Raw genomic sequence first — 20,686 nt, 5'->3', positions numbered from 1 at the left:
GCCTTAGCTAAGCATTCCATTCCATTCCCCTCGCTTTTGTTGACTTACCTTTTGTATGGCCAGTTCAGGACATTTTATATTTATTAAAAAAGACGAAACAACAACAACAACTCGCATCTCGTTTCGTTTCGTTTCGGGTTTTTTGGGTAATAGGCATCCGGTCATAAAAACATGAATTGTGGCTCTTAGCAGCAAATCCAATTGGGCATAAATCGGCTTTGTCGCCAGCACATGAGATGGATCCTTCCTCTCGGTAACATCCTTGTCCAGGTCCTTTTCGTCCCACTCCCGAAAATCCCCTACCATTTTCCGCCCCTCCCCCTCTTATGTAGGTTCTCTCAGGTTATGCTCGTTTTATGGCTTTGCTCGGCTCTCCATTGTAGGCTTTATTTTATGTGCATTTAAGCACAATGCGCTTATTGACTTAATGACAAATGTAGTTAGGCAACACAATGGCTGACAATGCACTGTGAAAAATAAATACAAATTTATTGGAATCATATGAAGGAAAATTAAAGGAGGTTAAGGAAGCTAAACTCTCATTTAGGAGTAATATTAGGGAAGAGGTAAAAGGTTATGTTTAAAACATATTTAAATAAATCTATTAAGATCATACGAATAGCTGTCTTTAACTTTCTTCCACACTACCTTTTTAAATTTGATCAAGAATAAATACATTTTTATTTCCGACAGTGTCTTATCCCGCTCGGAGTTCCTATTCCCGTTTCCGTCACCGTTTTGCCGGCTGTTTGTGAGCCAAAGTGCTTGAGTTTCCTATTATAAGGGACTTAACTGAAATTGCATTGTGGCCTGCATCCTGCACTTGTCACTGCCAGCCCCAAGCTATTTTCTACTGCTTGCGCTGCTGCTTTTCTCAAGGATGTTGACAAATTTACAAACGCGAAAGTGAATTTTCTTTCAATTTTGTTGCAACGACATCGTCGCTCTCCTTCAGGCATCCTTGTTGCCATGGACAGGCAGGCAGGCAGGAAGCGCGCCTAAGTAGTTTTTGTATAATTGCACTCGTCATTGTCGCCTTGTCGACATCCTTGCTTCCCTTGGTCCCTATCACCCCTCCCTCTTCTCGCACCTGTCTCCTCTGAGTCTTAGCTCCTCTCTGTCGCTCCTGTGACAACAACAGCAATTAAGGAATGTTAACAAGCGCACTTTTCAACTTTGCCCCGCGGCTCGACGCTGCACTTCAAAGGTGTGCCGCTGCCTGTCTATGTATGAGTTTTCTATCTGTGTGTTTTGTATCCGAATCTTAACTTGTGTGTGTGAGTGCCACACCTCTTTTTCGCCTCTTTTCTGCGGCTTTGCCAGAACCAAAAACCTATTTGCTTACCGCGGTGACTAAGCTTCACTTTTGCGGCTGATTGGAAAGGTATTCAAATGTGATATCCTGGAAAATGTGGATATGATAGACTTGGATTCTGATCAGAATTTCAAACTAGGTAAAAATTACTTCATTTAAGTTTCGATTATTTATAATATGAGACCTTCAGCTGGTAATAATATAATGATACTTCTTCTAAATCATACTTAAATCGCATTAATTGAAGTTAAAGTTCAAGATTATTAATAACAAGAACTTTAAACGTCAAACAATATAAATATCAAAGTTTAATAGGATGATTTTCTCATGAATAATACCCTAAAATGTTTCTATTCGACAAACATTTACAGAGAACCAAGCTAAAATCCAAATTCTTCGTTAACCCAATTCTAGGAATTCCGTCGAATCGCCTGAATTATTCATAAAGCTATTTTGTAACCCAGTTGCATTCATAATCAGACGATGACTGACACATCACTCAGGCAATTTTGAATATCCCCTCCACTTTGAAATCAATTTATTTAGAACATTCCACTGCCACCAGCCACCGAAGTGAAGCATAATTAAACAAATCTGAAAATAATTGAGAGTTTGCATCATAAATCCAAAAGACAAGCCAAACTATGGCATAGTTTTAAAAATTCCCTTGTTGACAATTAAGTTAAGCAGAAAACACAACAAGAACCCGAGACCCGAAAACAAAACCAGACGCAGACATAACAAAAGCAACTGAAATGCGTCAAAGGCACGCAACCCTAACAAAACAGGATAAAGGATAAAATGGAGTGGGCGCAGGATATAGCCACCCATCCCAGGAGCAGGAGCATAGAACTGGTTTCGGTTTCGGTTTCTGCTGGTTAGCAACCCTAATTTACTTTTAATAACTTCATAGGCCGAGCAGAAAGCTGTCAGGGGTGCGCATTAAAAGTGTCCTTTTTCACATGGCCAGGACGAATGTGGCGGCGTTAATTTCGATTTTGCCTAACGAGGGTTAAATGCGGAGGTCTCCCCCGCTCCAGCAATTTAACGCAACTTGTCAGAGTTTGTCAGCGCCAAGAGCAGCCAACTGGGCGTATGAGCGATATCGATAACGATAATTACACATGCAGACAGGACGAGCGTCCCCGCAGTCTATCTCCCCCACTCCCCTGCAACGCATTCAGGTGAAAAATTCAATTTGCAACGTGTGTATAGGCCCTCCAGGCCGAACATGCCTAAGTGTGCGATTGGGTTTCTCTTTCATTTTTTTTCGGAGAAGGAGCTGCTACACGGGAGTCGAATTTGGATGCCTCACCCCCCGAACGGGGGGCATATCAAGTGTGTGGCTGCCTGACTGAGTGACTTTCCTGTCAGGACATAGATTTGTGATGCAAGAGTCGCCGAAAAAGCGAGTAAGAAAAACTCAGCCAAGAAGTAGACATATGACGAGAGCTCAAGTGTGTCACCCGCACGGATGGCATCGTGTCACGAAAGGAACTTTGAATTTGATTTAAAATTTCTTTACCAATGTTTACTTGATAAATCAAGTATTTAAATCTAATTTATTTGTATTAAGAAATTATTCAGTATTCGATTTGTAATATTTGTAATTCGATTTATTATCCGTTTTGAATTAATTACAAATTAATTCTAGCTTTCCAAACTCCTTGCTATAATTCGATCTTTACTTACAATCGAAAGACTGCAGTTACCGGAAGTGTGTAATCGATTACTTGCCTTTAATCGTGTGCCTTTTTCCCATCTCTAATCGGTTTCGCAGCTGCCGACAGGGAAAAGCAAAGACGAAGCGAGAAATCGAAAAGACACAGGCCAGAGAATCAGAGGGGGGAAGCCCAGGACTTTGAGTGACTGAAGCGGAACTGTGAATGCCAGATTCTGTGATTTGATGCCATGTTCCTGGGGGCTGGTACAGCAGCTTCAGCTTCAAATTCAGGCAAAGCTGAAGCTCCAGCTGCAGCTCCTTTCCATCTTTTCCATCTTCGTCTACCCGTGACCATGTCGATGTGTGTGCGCCCAATGCCATTGCCATTTCCCTAGCCTGCTTTTGACAGTCGTTTTGCAAACATGTCGAAGCCATTAAGACAATCATGCGTTCTCTCTCTCTTCGGGCCTGCGTCCTTCTCTTTCTGCACCATCAAGTGCTTTTTTCGGAATACTTTTGCTCACACTTCCCCTCCCACTCGCAGTTGAATTTTCCCTCCATTTCCATTTTTTGTATGTTGGAGCGCTTTGTGATGCATGTTTTGTTTTTGAAAAATGGCTGTCGCGTCACTCCTATTGTGTTTTTGAGTGTTTGTCCTTCGTCCTCTTCATCTGGCTCTCCATCCCACTCTCTCCCTCTCTCTTTCTGTCTGTTTGTCACAGAGATTTATGCGTTGCAATTTACACGGGAACAAAAAATTGTGAAGAAGCAAGACAAAAAAAAAAAAAAAACTAAAAGAGTGCGACAAAATTGTTTGCCAAACGCTTAGATTGAGTGGAAGTCCTTTTTGCGGGCACTGTAGGTGTTGAAGCGGATTCCGATACTGGAGAGGGATTCCTGCTCATACCTCTCACGCTTCTAGGCTTCTCTATCTCTTTCAAGGACTATAGGGCTCTAGTAAGGGGTGGTTGGTCCATGGACAGAATCATTTTTTCTAAGGTAAAATGTATTCATCAGAGTGTTATTTCAGTGGTTGATCCATGTAGATGGTTTTTATACTGATAAATTGGTTTTGGAGAGCCATATTTCTTTGACAGGCGCACAGAACGAAAGTCAAAAATAATTAATTTGCTAGTAAAAATGTATTTTTATAGGAATATAATGGGATATAAGGATTTAAAATTGAAATTTCCTCACATATACGCCAAGTGTCAATATTTCGTTTTCATTCCCATTTCCGCGTCATTCCATTTCGTTTATAAATATTTTTTAATTCCACTATTAAGCCCAAAACTTATGATGCCATGAATTTTAATCAAATAATTTGCTACCGACCGAAACCAATTCAAAATAATGTCCCAGCGGCGGGAAAAACTTAATGACTTATGAGTGGGCATAAAACCGGGGGCCCAAAACTAAATTATCCCATATTTCACAGGGGTCCATGTCGCACTCCCACGCACGAAACAACCCGAAAACTCGCACCTCCCCATGAAAAAAAGGGTACCCTCTCGGTACACTCTGCATCCCCAAAATGAAAACCATTCCCTCCCCCAAGGATTCGAAAAATAAAACGCATTGCAGCGTAAAAAGTTTCAGAGACCGTAAAAAGCTACAACAAAAGCCGGGGACAAACTAATGAAAAGGAGCTAAGGATGTAAAGGATGTTAAGGGGCTGGATCGTATCCAATCGTTATCACAACAAAAAACAAGGATAACCGAGAACAGGACGGGACAACGACTATAACGACAGATTGAACCCTTCGCTTTTAATGCAATTAAGTTTAATTGAAAATTTTCACTCCGAAATTATGAGGCGAACGTGTTGGGAAAGAGGCCAACGGCAGAGCCCCAGCAATCAGGCAGATAGAAATTAACATGAACACACTGTTATGGGGGCGTTATCCTGGGTGCTTGGCACGTACTCGTCCTCATCCTCGTCCTCATCCTCATCCTCGTCCACGTTCTCGTCCTGGTCCTGACTTAAAGCAATCAAGCGTTCAAATCACTAGCCCCAAAAAGCCCAAGTTTTCTTTGATGCTGCGCGGTGGCGGCGGAATGATGAAATCGGGGAGGCTGAAGGGGTCGTGGTTACCCTGCAGGACTTTATTACAAAACAAACAAGCAACAAAGTGAGGCAGGACCCCAGACTCCCCGGATTCCACTCCACTACTCTCCTCCTGGCATTTAACTTATCTTTTATCTTGATTGCTGTTGACGATGACAGGGATAATGATGATGATGGCGCCTGGTCACGGTGTCCTGTCTGTCTGTGTGTCCCGGCTCCCGATTTCAGTTTACCTGTTCCCCGGATAGGATTTGTGTTTGAACAAGCGAATGGCGCTTGATTTTAATTAGCATTTGACACAGCAGCTTGACAGCTGGCAGATCCTTGACTCCTGCTCCCGGATCCATTTTCAGCTGGTGCTGCTTAATGAGCCATCGCCCGACTGGAATTGCAAATGTCCCCGTGTGCAAATAAAAACATCCTTGTGGCTGCTCAGTAGCAAAAGAAAAGCAGAAAGCAAGAAAAACAGATTCGAGTCGTAACATTTTACGGTTGACAAAGTTTCGTGGCACAAAAAATAAGAAGTTACTGAAACTAGAAATAGTTCGCTTAAACTTAAGTCCAGACCCAGGGTTGTGAATAATTGAAAAAAAAATGGAAATGTCTATTATGAGAACAGTTTTTTACTAAACACGCATTCAATAAGGATTGCCTTATAAGTGAATGCCAGAAATAGAAATCACACATCTGTTTTCCAAGCTTGGCAGTAAAGGCTGCACTCTTTCTCTGGATATATCCAACTGGGAATTGTAACTGGGATAACTGACACTTTCATCCAACCACCCAAAAATACACACACCCACAGACACAAGCAAAGAGACATGGAAGCCTGGCCAAGGATTTGTCACCGGATGCGCTGCGCCGGAAAATTCAATGTGAAAACTTTGCATTTGCCATGTGCAATGCCAGAGGAAAGTGCTTCTGCGGGGGCGAGAGTGCTGTGCAGTGTGTTTTTCCAGGTGTGTTTGGCAGGGTGTCAGGTATGGCTGGCTGGAGACTAAGCTGCCGTTAAGGCTCCAACTAGAGCCAAAGCCCGAGCCAAGTGCAATCGCATCTACATGGACTCGTACATATGTATGCCAGCCATTGGACACATGCTCCATCCATTGCAGGGAAGAAGGGGCCAAGGGCCTACCAAAATGTGGAGCAATAGTTGGCAATGATTCTCTCCAGACAGACTAACCCACATGTAGGAGCGGCAATAGATATGCACATGGCCATACAGAAGACCAGGAGAAGTATGTACACAAAACACCTAATTTTGTCAAGTTTAAAATGGGAATAATAAAGTTTAAGTATTTTCTAAACTATCTCAATTCTACATTGACTTTATTATTGCTATTAATGTATTATTAATTATATATCTATCTTATATGTTGCAACTATTTCTTTCTGTGTACACATATGCCACAAGTATTTGCACAAATTCTCTTGCAGCATTGTAATGCATTTACCAGGGGGATCCCAAAACTTTCTGCTCAGCTCTCAATGCAAATGTGTGCGCTCTCCCGTGCGCCCTGAATTATTTATATTATTTGCACTCTATATGCACAAGTCGAAGTTGTCTAAGCATAAATAAAGTCCAAAAAAAAAAAGAAACCCAAGTTTCCTGGGAAGTCGAATGCATCATGACTCTTGAACATTTCACTGCTCGAATTCGGCTTGGGGGTGTTACGAGCAATTAGTAAGAGTGTCACTTCACCACACCCCCTAAAATACATAAAAAACTGAAAATAAAACAAGAAAAAATACAAAAAAAGAAGTGAGTCATTGGCAAACACCCTTGTCTGGACTAGAGAAGAGTAAAAATGGTACAATTTATGGTTTGTTTCGGGCTGTTTCTCCCGTTGTTATAGCGCTGGGTGTGCGTCGTTATGATTCATAACTAAACAAGAACACCAAAAGAACTTCTCAACAACATCCCCGGAAACAATTTGCGGCACACGAACATGAGGCGTTTACAAAAGTTTAATTTTACTTGCATTTCGTGAGCGGCAGTTAGTTAGGAAACTTGGACATTTTATTATTCCATAATTTCACATGTAAATGCATAGTGGTAGAGGTAGAATTTTGGTAGATTTTAATTGCATAAATAGAAGCAATTTAAAGCTTTGGTTTGTTATTTTTTGAAATTTAAAGGTCTCATATTGAATACTTCTTTGCAGATCCAAGTAAAACCAAATTAATTACATTATTCATTATTTAATTACCTTTTGCATTTCACCTACACACAAGCTGGAGGGACAAAATTTAATCATGACACACAAAATTGTTGATGATGAACCTCTCTGGCACATTAAATATACATATTTGATACATATTTCGTCCAATTTGGATAGCTCCTCCATCACAGAATGGCCCACATCCATTCATCCATTATTTGTTGCTGTTGCTGTTGCTGTTGTTCCCTACCAGACATCCTTGGTGTAGCAGCTGTTGCTGCCTCTGCTGCTTTCCACGTAAATTATAGCAAAAATTTAATTATTGCATTGGCCGTTCTACTTTACTTTTGCTGCAAATGGCGGAAGGGGACGGAGGCCCAACTAACATACTTCCCTGGCCCAAGGCAGCAGGCAGCAGCAAAAGTTGTATGTCGAAAAGTATGCTACTAAAACAATTAGCAAGTCTTAGAGCAGGGCTATAATTAAACCAACAATGGGCTGAGTGGGAGCTTACTTCCCCTCCTCGTGAGGGGCTGCCTTTGATTGATGATGCAAAAGCAGCTAAAGCTAAAAACTGAAGCCAAGCCGGCCCTTGGAAGTATGCAACACATAAGCAACTTGCAAAGGCGTTGAAGGAACACACACTCTTCTGGGGTTTAAGGGGGATGTGTGTGTGTATGTGAAGAGCCTTTGTTTTAGTTCTGACCCGCCGACGTCGACAACAAACTATGCAGTGCCACAAACAACAACATATGAAGTCCGTGGAAGAACTTGAAGGCAACACAATGATGTCTAAATACTCTTGATTTATTTATGTGAATGTATTATAAATTTGTAATTAGTGCAATCTCTTAATTTTATATAATTTTGTAATAACCAAGTCTCGACTATACATCAAGTTTTCTGGTTTAAGATGTCTTCGTAATTTCTAGAAAACTCTTCTCATCAAATCGTCCCTGTGGGATGTTTCCTATATATCTTCATATCATATATTTTTACTTCTTTTTCTTTATTAAAAAACTAATAAATTGGAAATAGAATCATTATATTCATTATATTAATCAGGAACTCTTCTATAAGATCAAGAAAAAGGATAAATTCTTAAGCCTGAATAGGAGTCATAACATAAAGCCTGAATTTCATAGTTCTTCAGTATGAAATACTTACCTACACATCTACTTAGAAAATCTTGATTAAATTACTTTTCAAATATACTAATATAAGTTATAGGAGAAAGTAAGAAGTATCCAAATATCCTATCATCAAATCCTACCAAGATCAGTCTTTATTGTCACATCACCTCGTATATACCCATTTTAGTTAGTGATGCCCGAGAGGTAGCTGGGTAAATGTGTGTTATTACAATACATACACATGCCTCAAGTCAGCATACCCCTCCTTGCCCCCTTTCGTTTTTCGTCCGTGTGCTAAAAGGAAAAGAAAATGTTTAAGGAAATTGCAGCAAATATTTTGCTTGTTAAGTGAAACCCAGTTTGGCGAAACGCTTTCGCAGCAATTTCTTCAGGCATTTCGACAACGTCTTGGTCCTTGGTCCCGGCTGGATCCTGGTCCTGGCACTCCGGTTGCATTTTAGTTGCTTACTTCAGTAAAAAACCCCTTCCAGGACACCGCCCCTGCACTATTTGATGCATTTTGCATAAGCGCTGGGCAAATGCCTTTGCTGCTTTTATGCAAATTTCTAGCATTTTCCATGTCGTTACATTCTTCGTCGTGTTTTAGTTTCGCCCATAAATGCATATATGCAGGCGAATGTGTTTGGCCGTGCAACTTTCCTTGGCATGCAATTAAAACTAAATTAGTAGGCCTCTGGGCCACATCTGGATCTGGTTGCAATTGCCGCTGTTGGCAAATTTGCTCTGTTTGCTAATTGAATTATTCAGCTGCAAGTCGCCAAAGTTTTTCCCCCGGCTTTTTCCCATTTTGTTGGAGGATGTTCCCAAACAAACTGGAAAATGAAGCGTAATCAAAACAAAGGTCCCCAAACTCCCACCTTCCATTTGTTCGTTCGAACCCTTTTTTTAGGTGTTGAACATCACCGCAGGGCCCAAACCGCACAAGCCAACTTTGGTCCTGTTCCCGGTCTCGTGGTCCTTGTGCCTGGTCAGCAAAGATATGCACAAGCAGGAGTAGCGGCAAACAAAACAACAAACACAAAAAAAATTGTGTCCATGGTTGAGCAACTTTTGGTTGTGAACACGCCCCCTTACAAGCCGCCCCCTTCTGTGTTTTTTGTTTTCTTTTTTTTTTGGCAACCCCACATGCGACATTTAACCCTCGAATTGTGCTCGACGGACACATTGAATGCTTACACTTTGGTTACTAGTAGCGACTCCTTTGCTTTGGGATTTGTTGTACAAAACTAGGAAAACACAAGTTACTTACAGTATTTTTTATGGTTTTCGAAACTATGTTTCATACATTATAAAAATAACACGCTAATTGATATAAATCGAATACCAAAATTGTTTTTAAATAAAGTTAAGTGGTATTCTTTTTACCTTTGTTTTTTTCAGAAGATTTCTGGATATTTATTAAGCAGTATTTGTATGGTTTTCAAAACTCTGTATGTTTCAAACATTGAGAAACAAAAGATTAATTGATATAAATCCAATGCTAAAATTGTTTTTAAGTAAATTAAAAGATTAATCTCTTTAACAATATGTTTTCAGAAGATTTCCAGAAATTAATTTGAGCAGTATTTATTATGGCTTTCGAAACTATGTTTTAAACATTCAAAAAGCAAAGATTAATTGATATAAATCGAAATGTAAAAATTAAGTTCAATTAAACCTAAAGTTTAATCTCCTTCAGTTTTCTCTCTTTTCTGTCTTCTGCTTTTTCTCTGTTTCAGAAGATTTTTAGGAATTTATTTAACGCTAGGCAAAATAACATGATTGCATAAAATTTGTTTGCATTGAATTAATAAATACTTAACAATATTATCCTGTGTCATATTATGTGACATGTCCTTATTAAAGGGTATACAAATTTCGCTCCTTGAAACTTTTCCCTAAAAATGTCTTCACCCCAATCTTTATATGCCTTCTTATTTCCCTTTTATTTTCCCCTCGTTTTTTTTTGTTGCTCTCTACTATTTGATATTTGGTTTTTCGTTACATGTTGATTTTTCGACTGCCATAACTCCCCCATTTCACTTCTCAGTCCACTTCAGTGTTTTATTTTCATTTTCGTTGTTGAAATAACATTGACATGCCGTCTTGCTGGTTGCTGGTTGACCCCTGCCACAGACCCCTTCTCCTGTCGCCACCCATGCGGGGGTGGATGGGCATGCAACACGTCTGCTGCGCCCCATCTGCGCGATATATTTTCTCTGTGAACTCCGATCCGAAATTCGATTTCCAGCTTGTGACTTGGTGCAACGTCTGCTGGCTGGTTGTTGTTTTCCTTTCTGGATGACATGCAACTCTTGCCCCGGGCTGTTTGTTGCTGTCGTTTTCGTTGTCGTTGTCGTTGTCGTGGTGCAATCGACAACAAAAACTGGAAGAGCAACAAATGTTGCCACGACTGCCTTTTATTAAATAACGTTTCAATATTCCAACGTTTTCTGACATATCAATTTTCACGCGGCGTGGCTTGCATAGATGTATAAAAGAATGCACTGAGCGAAAAGAGGAATTAGGATTTCAAAACATATAACTTGTATAATATAAAACTACATAGAATATTTATCAATAAGTTATGACAAGAAAACGGAGCTTGTGAAATGTCCTTGAAACTTCACTTCACTTCCCAAAAACCTGAGCAATTCTTAATTTTATATCCTTATTTCCGGAAATCTATAGTTTCGTGATTTCAGTGCATTCGAAATATATTTATAGATTCTAGGAGCGATATGAATAAAGTTTTGCATCTTGCTCCGTTTGCTTTCCCCCTCACTTCCTGCTGGCGTTCGTGTGTGGGTGACAGCAAATTGTTTAGATATGGCATGAAAATTGAAATTTATGTCTTTGCCATTGACAGATTGCTCGCAGCAAACACTCGAGTTGGTCTGCGGTTAGCAAATAAAGATTGTGCGATAGTGTAAGAATTCCTCAATCGGCGTCCATGGGGTGTTAAGGATTTGAAAGCAAGTTGCCAGCTGAAAATGGATTTTCCTTTGATTGTGCCGAGGGTGGAACATAAAGTACACGAAACTCGGATCAATTTGAGCAATTGAGATTGGGGAATGGCGTGGAAATATCAGGCCATTTGTAGATTAACTTAAGATTTAAAGGCATTGTCGAGTTTCCTTAATTTGCTTGCTAAAACTTTATTTTGCCAGCTTTTCACAACGATTTCGAATTTAGGAATAAAGTTTTCGGTCTCGAGGGAGGTGAAAACAAAAGAATATGCTAATCCCTGGCTTATTTAACCTTACTGCCGAAACCCGTTCCAACCTTTTCTGCCCTTTTCCACCCAGTTAATTTTCCAACGTTTTCATTATGCAAAAAAAAAAAACAAAACAAAAGTAGGAAAATTATACAGAGAAAAAAACTACTTAGCAGCTAAGCTGCCGGTGTCCTTTGCCGCATATGCAAATCTAAACAAATTAATTCCGAACTGAATCCTTTGAGCGGCCAGGACCTTCCTCCTCCTCCTCATTCTCCTCCTCCTTTTTAGCTCTCATTTGGTGCTGTTGCAACTGCAACTTCATTTGCAACGTCAACGGCAATGCGCATTAACATTGTTTTCATTTGCCACCGTGCGCATTTTTCTCGTTTTACTTTTTTATAATTTTCTGCTCCTTTTTTTTTGCATTTGAACAAACCGCTGGCGATGATGATGATACCGAATGGCGCAGCGGAAAGCGGAAGGAGCCCTGCCACAATCCCCACCCCTTCCCAGCCCCCCTGCAATTTTTATATTTAACTTTTCATTCAACGGCATTTCCCGCATCTGCATTTCTTTGGCAGGTTCGCATCCGCCGCGGATAGTGGAGCATCCCATAGATACGACGGTGCCGCGACACGAGCCAGCGACGCTTAATTGCAAAGCCGAGGGCAGCCCCACGCCCACCATTCAGTGGTACAAGGACGGGGTTCCCCTGAAGATCCTGCCGGGTTCGCATCGCATCACACTGCCAGCTGGCGGCTTGTTTTTCCTCAAGGTAAGCGAAGAAAAAAATAAAAGGGGAAAATTGAAAAGAGTTAATAGAAATTTTGGTAAACTATTTGGGGAATTATTGGTAATCAAGATTTGGATAATATTTTATATGAGATAATATATATAAGAGATAGCTATAAGTACTAGAGAGTGTATAATTATAGGGAGTATTTATTATGATTGAGTTAAACAATTAAAAGGAAATACTGAACATGAAAAAGAATACTAAGACCTTTTTAATACAAGTGAAGTTTAGGGTGTACTGAAATATATATAAATAATAGAGAAGAAATCAATAAACAAGAAATACTTCTTAAACAAAACTAATGGTATAAACATGATTTCATGATTGGCATATCCTTGTGAACCTATTTAAGTGGCCTGCGCTGTATTTATTCTCCCTGGCTTGCATTATTCTTTAGCAGTCCCTTTCGTCCTTTTATTTGCATGCATAATTATTATTTCTGCTCCCAGCTTTCGTTCATATTAAAAGAGATAGCGACAGCGAGGAAAAATACAAAGGGAAAGAGAGGGAACGAGACCCCGTCAGTTGCTTAAAAAAATATTCATTTTGCCGGGCCATCTGCTGAGTGATGAACAAACTAATTGCTTTTATTTTTAACTCTCAGTCTCCACCGCTCTCCCCCGCCCTGCCATCGCATCACCCGTCTCTCTGTCTCTCTGCCAGTATCATTTGGGGAGCTGCAAAAATATTTTTGCAGAAAAATTTGTTCAGTCGACGTTGGCGGTGGGCAACAACTTCATTAACGCAAGGTAAACAAACATTAAGCGGGGGAGGTGCGGGGAGGGAGAAAGTGAGAGAAAGGCTGGAGCGTAAAGGAAAACGACAGACAGACAAATAAAGACGTAACGGAAGCAGAAGCGGAGCCAGCCAAAGTCAGCTGCAGCCTGATGAGCTCTGATAGGGAGGAAGCGAGATAGCACAACACTGAGAGAAATGGGGGACGTATAATAATTAACTTTCCTAAGATTAAGTAATGTTTAATATTTAGATATATATTGATATTTTCATTACTCATCGATTAAAGTTGTAAACATATTTATGCAAGGTCAAGATCAAATTGCTTGCCGAGAACTGTTGTTTATGTCCTTTTACTTATTAATGTATAACCATTATCCAAAGATGCGCATTTATTAAAAATTACACATAACTTTGAATTTCTTTTAACTATATTCTGAAAGGGTTAAAAACATACATAGTTATTTATAAAGTAACCAAGTAAATAAATATTTTTTTTTGCCTACATTAAGGCAATTACAAATTATTTACCTGAACAAGGATAATTTTAATTGCGTATATAGGTTTTGAATGTTTAAACATTTGTAACGTTATATTCATTGTTATAAATCATTAAAATGTATTTAAAATAAATTAGTATATTGAATATTTGAAGCAAATATATTGTACTTCTTAAGCCCAGCTTATTTAAACTTAATTGTATTACCAACCAATAAGTTCATAACTTTACAATAACGGTAACAGCTATCACTACACATGACTCCATGCAAAAATGGGAAACTGATTTCATTTCCAAATTATTAATTGTTTAATAAAAATGGATATATCTATTATATTTGCGTCTGATTTAAAAATATATAGATTTTTAAAATCTCTAATAAAATACTTTACTATTACGATATATCGTTTTGTAGGTTAGTTTTAGATACCTTTTAAGAAGATTTCAGTCCCCTGGAAATATCTATAACGCACTCGGCTATTAAATTTCCTTTCTTTCATATACTTTTTTCTTCCCGTGTAACAAGTATGAGTGACTGCTATGAGTGACTCCCTGGCCTGGACTGGCATGGACTCTCCTCTCCTTTCCGCTTCCCTTCCTCCCCTGGTGAACTGAGCAGAGCACTCAGCAAATTTACGACGCAAAAAGCCAACGGGAGCCGCGTTGATTATGCTGATGATGCAGTTGGAATCGCAGTCTCAATTGCTGGGGATGGAATCTCTTGGTTGCGGGGATTGAGGATTGAGGATTCAGGATTCAGGGCCAGATCCAGGGGCAGTGGGGAATCGACTCTGAGCTTGCCACTTTTCACACTCGATCTGCCGGGATGCCTTGTGCTCCGGCGTCTGGCGCTTATGCATTTGTATTTGCTCCGCCGCATGCCGCTGTATTTGTTTATCACTTAAGTGCAAAAAGGGATTTGAGCATTTTCCTCTATGTTGCCACTGGCATTTCCAGACTCTGGCTTCCGCTGCTGCCTGTGAAATGTCTCCATCCCTTGGTTCCTCTTTTTTTTGTGGCGCTCTTCTAACGACTTTTAAATGAATTAATTCCTCGGGTGTCGTGGCCTTATATCCTGGATTCTAATGTGTTTTTATCCATCCTATACAGGGGTGACAGTGTTCGTTGAATTGAGAGAAAAACTAATAAAATTTACTGGGTTGGAACTAGAAAAGATAAAATTTAGGAGCAAAATCTTAAATAATGTAATGATGTAATCTAAACTTGCAATTTGCTCTTTAAAATATTTATTTAATGTTAAAATTTTCAATGGAATCGTTTAGAAAAATATTGTTCTAGGCATAGCCGGAAACTTTTTAATATTCTGCTGAATTTTATGGCAGCTTGCTTAGCGCTTAAGTCCCTGACCTATCTTTTTTATTATTTACAACTGTTCCTGGGATGTAACGTTCTGTGGAAATGCTTCACGAACCCCAACTCCAACTCAAACACAAACAGAAATATATGTATATTTCACATCATTTCATTGCTCCCCAGAGGCATAATTTAAATTCTAATTCCGGCAGCTTTTCCCACTCTGCCAAAGAGGACAATTCATCTTACTTATAAGTGCCAGACCACTTCGAAGGCAACTTCAACCAGACATTATTACTACTCGTCTAACAAGGAGGCCAGTATACAACACTATCAAATGTTGCTTCCGAGAGGAGCGGGCGGGAGATGAAAACAAAATCCCTCTTTAATTTAAGGGGAGAAAAGAAAGTTTTCTCGTCCTGCTTTTTTTTTGGGGGAACTTTAAGTGCTGAGAGGAGGCGAAGCAGAGAAGAGGGAGAGAAAAATGTACAAGCGAGTAGGGAATATGCAATAAAATACAAAAGCATGTACATTGTGTATGTGTGTGTGTAGGAGAGTTTTGGGGCCAGCAAAAAAAAAAGGAGCGCCAAGCTGGAAGCGTAGTGAAAAGTGACATGGCGGAGCGAGCGTTGGGAAGACAGACAATAATTTACGTAACTGCACGACAGGAGAATGAGAAGAAAACGGAAAAAAAGAGAAACGAAGCCAAGGCAAGACACTCACACATTTGTAACAAATGTCTGCGTGTGTGCCCAAGTGTATTTGTGTTTGTGAGCAGCACTTTGCTTGCCTTCCACACTTCATCTGCTGGAAAAGTCCTTAAAGTACTGCCAGAGGTGTTGAATTTTGTGATGGAATCATCTTAACCACAAGTCTCTTGAGTTGAACAAATCAATATTTTAAACAGTGAAAAGTAATTATTCTACATTCCCTGACTGTGTAGGTCCGGCTCGAAGGATCAAAATGTAAAGGATTCATATAGAAAACAAGTTTTTGTAAGAAGAGGATTTTATATTGAATTATAAAGAGAGCCAAAAAAGGGAATATCTCTAAATAACAGTATTTTTTTTTGTTTATTAATTATTATTTAATAATTTCATTACTTATTGTAGTATTAAAATCTATACAAATGTATAAAATTTAATCCTTAAAGGTCTATCTCACGTCTAGTTCCCCAGCTACAATGTCAGTGGATATGATGTCTCAGCATCCTTTTCCACGTCCTTGACTAAAGTTACCCAAGCTCCATGTTTGCTCTGTCTGACTCTCAAGTGCTTGCATGCACTTGCGTTCTCTTTCTATCCCTTATTCTACAGATACATATATCTTCCTTTTATTTGCCACCCCATTTCCACACCTCTGGTCCGCCCTTAACGTTTATTTAAATGGCTGCCACATTTGGCAATAGTTTCTCCCCTGCAGAACTCCGTTCCCTCCATGAAAGTTCTTATCCTGCTTTAAGAAGGCAATCAAGTGGGTCCTGGGGGTTGGGGTTGGGTGTTGAACAAATAAATCAAAGCGTGACTTTGGAACCGAGCTGATTGCATTTTAGAGGTGCGGCCGGAGGACATCTTAATTAAAAAGCCGTCGAGGCTTAAAAGTTAATGCCCGGTTTCCCCTTCATCTCCTCGGTTTTCGCGGCGGCGAAAATAACTTTATGCGCTGCACTGTACAGTGAGCACATTTTAATGAGTTTACAAACGCTCGACACATTCACAGCTCCCTGGAAAAAACCTCTATATGTATATGCAACATAAATAAATAAATACAGGGACTTGAGCCGAGTTGAGTGGCGAGGCTTGGGAGTGAGTTGAGTGGTGTGCTCCCGGGGCCAACACTGCGTATGAGTTATGTTTTTATGAACGAGGCGACGATTTTGGCGTCATGGTTCTTTTTTTCCCCCACTTGCCTCCAGGGCTGTTTATTAACTCGAGGTGTGAGTGAGTAATGCTTTTGAGCCGCGTTTAATGAATGGGCGGAAGGAACTGGTGCTGGCGGTGGGCTGAAGAGCGGGGCTTAAGAATTTCCCTCCTCTCTGGATGATTGAATTAGTACAGGGCGAAGGGCAGAGGCTTAAAACTGAGATGGAGGAAAGCGGTTTTTTTTTAATGAGGAGATTAACAGGAAAGTGGGAGCTTGCAAAGAAAAGCTGCAACACTTGTTAGAAAGAATAAACAGGAGGAAAGAAAAATTAATTTGTTCAAATATATATTAATGTGTTTTCGAGAGGGAAAATTAAAATTAAATTTTAAAAGACTTTATTTTGTACTTATTAAATTTTTTATAAATATTTGTATTATAACTAAACTTTATTGTTAAGATTAATATGATACGTTTAGTTTAGAATTTAAATTATTTTAAATCAAAATTCTATTTTAAAATAAAATTCTATTTATTATGTTTCTTAGCTAAAATAACTAGTAAATCGCAATAAATTTTATAGTTTGCATTTTAACTTTATTTAAAAGCCTTTTAAATAATTTTCCCAGTTAAATGTAAGTAAAAAATACTCTAACAAAGCCTGTTGCTTCTTTCTCCCTCCTTGGGTACCCATTTTCGAAATGAAAGCAAAAGCGCTTTTGGCCAAAATCAACCCGCCAACGAACCTGCAGATTTGCCTAATTCCATTTCGTTTCAGACTCGTTTTCAGGCTCAATTAAAACCATTTACACGTCGCATTTTACACGAGCTTTAAAATTTAAACCAAATTATAAAACACTCAAGTGGTGGGGGGGGGGGGCTAAAAGTACGCACCGAACGTGAAAAGGAGCGAGGGAGCGAGGGAGTGACATACCGTCTCCCTCTGGCACACGCACCAGACAATTACGAAATGTTACAACATGAAAACGGGAATGGCTCCCAAATGAAATGTTTGAAAATTTATGGGTATTTTAAATTAAAACGGAAGCGTGTTTTCAACGCGCTTCTCTGCGCACACACACTCGCACAGTGGAAGTCACACAGATACAGCCAATATATTTTATAGCTTCCCCCCTTGTCACCTCTGGATGAAAAAAAAAGATTCCCCACCATAAAGTTGCACGTAGCACACGGCAAATATTTTCCCCTTGCTGCTCCTGTTCTTTATATTTTTTGTTTCCCCCTGGATGCTGCTGCGGCTGCTGCTCTTTGGTGTCAAATCAGTTTCAATGTTTGCTCGGCCAACAACAACAGCAACCACGGGACAGCAACAACAACAGAGCACAATAAAAACAATAAATATATAAACAAGAAGAAATCCGCTGAGCGCAACCAATTCGCAGGAAATCGCCTGGCTCAAGTCATTAAAGATATAAATAAATTTATGTGACTTTGGCATTGTTTTCTTTCGACTTATTTTTGTGTTTCTTCCACTCTCCTGTGCTGCTCCTTTATTTTATATCCTTGTTTTTTATATTCTTTGGAGTCTGACACTCGCAAAATCCAAATTAAATTTGCAGCAGAATAAATGTTTCGACTAAATATAAATGTGAGCCACAGTGCGGTTCGAAAATGTAAAGTCATTTTTAAATAAATTTATCTTGAAAATATGTTTATATATATATATATTTTTTTTAATAATTTTGCACGGACATATTTTCTTCTACAAAATTTAATCTTTTTAAGTTATATTTGAACTATTAAGTTTTACTTTCTAAAATATAAATTTCTTATTAAATGAATTTCTTTAAGAATATGTTTTTATTTTTAAATTTTTTATAAATATTTTTGTACAGTTATATTTTCTTTTAAGAAACAATTTTAAATACCTTACCTTACCAGGTTATATTTGAACTTTAAGTCTATACTTTCGAAAGTATTAAGTCTATTGTAAACAAACTTCCCTGAAAAATTGGTTTATATTTTTAAAATTTTGAAATATTTTTGTACAGTTGCTTTTATAAAACCTTTGTACATACTTTTGTACTATAATATCACGCTTTACCTTTTGTGACTTTAACAAAATTCATAGACAATTCTTATTTAAATTCTAAGAAATTAAATCTAACATCATGAAACATCCTGAATTTTTTTGTATTCCTCAGATTTACTTTATACTTTACCGTTGCTATTGCAACGTATTTTGTTTTAATTTTATTCGAGGCTTATCCCCTACTCTCTGAGGTCCTGGCAAGGAGACTCGGCTGCTTCTGCCCCTTTGTAATTCATTTCAATTTTTAATAGGAATCCTCCCAGTGCCTAGGTAATGAGCTTAGCTCTGGCTTACCTTTGCCGGGCCCACGTTGCGTATGCTGAATATTCAGCTCGCCATTTGATGATGCTGCAAATTGGATGGAAATGGGTCAGCGGAAAATAGTTGGCTTGAGTTGGTTAAGTTGGTTTCGTTGTCTTATCAAAGTTGACAAAGCTGAATAAAAGCAAAAGTTGAGACAGAAAGTGGGATTTAACTTAAATCTGACCTGATTTGAAAGTGAAAAGTTAAAAAAAAAAGAATAATGTTGCCTGGTTTGCAGATGAAAGGGTCGGCTTTTGGTTAGTGGATTTTAAAAAGAGAAAATGGAAAAGAAGCTTTAAGGTTCCAGAATTCCTTATTTCTTAATGGTACATAAATTTAACAATAAATAGAAAGCGTATAGATGACCAATATAGATTAGTTATGTGTCTCTTCTCTTTTGCGTTTAAAGGTTTAATATATCTGTTGTGATAAGACTTAAACATGGTTTTTCTGTTGATAAATCAGCTAGACAAAGGAGGGCATCTTAAATGTATCTTGGTATCTGTGTGTCTGTGCAACAATACATTACTATTACTTTGTGCCACGTAATCTCGTTGCCTTTGAGCTGTTGTTTTTCCCCTCTTAGCCGTTCTTCTCCTTGCATTTTCCTCAGTAACCCGCACATATGAAGTATGACAATCGAGAAGCCTGAGGCGCTCCAACTTATTTGTTTTATAAAGCGCACCCGCGGCTCAAGGAGCACACATCCTTGCTGGATGTGTGTGTGTATACAGCTGGGGAAGGAAGATTAAATGAAAGAATAATACAGCTGAAGAACCCTTTTGTCATCTTCACTTAGCGCAACACTTAATTTCACTTGGATGAGGCACAAGTTGTGTAAATTGTGCGAACTTTGTTGCTTCCACTGCTGCTTCCTTCTCATTTTATCCTGCTGCAAGGAGCAGATAAATATGGCACAGAAACACACACACAAGCACACTTAGTTTGACATTTAATTTTAAGCGCATGTTGGGGAATTCTTTTGTGCTCCGAAAAACAAATAAACAAACAGTGTAGACAACAAACACAAAAGGGGAGGAGCATCCCCCCATGGAATGAAGGGCGCAAGGACATGTAGTAACTATAAAGTTGCTCGAGAGACATTTTATGATTTGAGCACTTGAAGGCAGCAGACGCGCAACAGACAACAGATTGCTGACTGTTTTATGGCCTGCAAAAGCCAAGGAGAGTTCGCCCAAAAGAAGGATGTTTCACGAAAGACGAAAAACAGGTCCTGCCGAGCCGGCAAATCAACGTCTTGGGATGCTGGGAGTCTGTATTTTCCAGCTCCAGCTCCAAGATGCCATTTGTGAAATTAGAAATCCAGAATGAGTTTTCGAACACAAGAGAAAAATGAATGGAGGAATTTCTTTCAAGTCAAGAAAATTACATTGTGATGTACATCTGAATTTACGCGTACAATTTCTTAAGCTATGTAAATTCATTAAGAGAATTACTGAAGGCAGAACTTAACTAATAAAGTAACATAAAATACCATATTGAAACCTCTTGAGGAAGTCCAAAATATAACTTAATTATAAGTAAGAAATTCAGAGTTAGAAAAG

At 39.0% G+C, this 20,686-nt stretch overlaps 1 protein-coding gene across 1 annotated transcript in view; it reads left to right on the top strand.

Annotated features, from left to right (window-relative positions):
• Positions 1–20,686, top strand: part of robo3 (roundabout 3) — a 44,031-nt gene that overhangs the window by 7,967 nt on the left and 15,378 nt on the right. Inside the window, 1 exon segment of the mRNA XM_020955081.2 lies at positions 12,143–12,336. Within this exon segment, the coding sequence (XP_020810740.2) occupies positions 12,143–12,336 (194 nt within the window).

This window comes from Drosophila serrata, unplaced genomic scaffold, assembly GCF_035046125.1.
Source record: "Drosophila serrata isolate PLE 108 unplaced genomic scaffold, ASM3504612v1 contig_245, whole genome shotgun sequence".
NCBI classification, from domain to species: domain Eukaryota; kingdom Metazoa; phylum Arthropoda; class Insecta; order Diptera; family Drosophilidae; genus Drosophila; species Drosophila serrata.
Note: the sequence above shows the minus strand (reverse complement) of the source record. Positions and strands in the feature narration are given on the sequence as shown.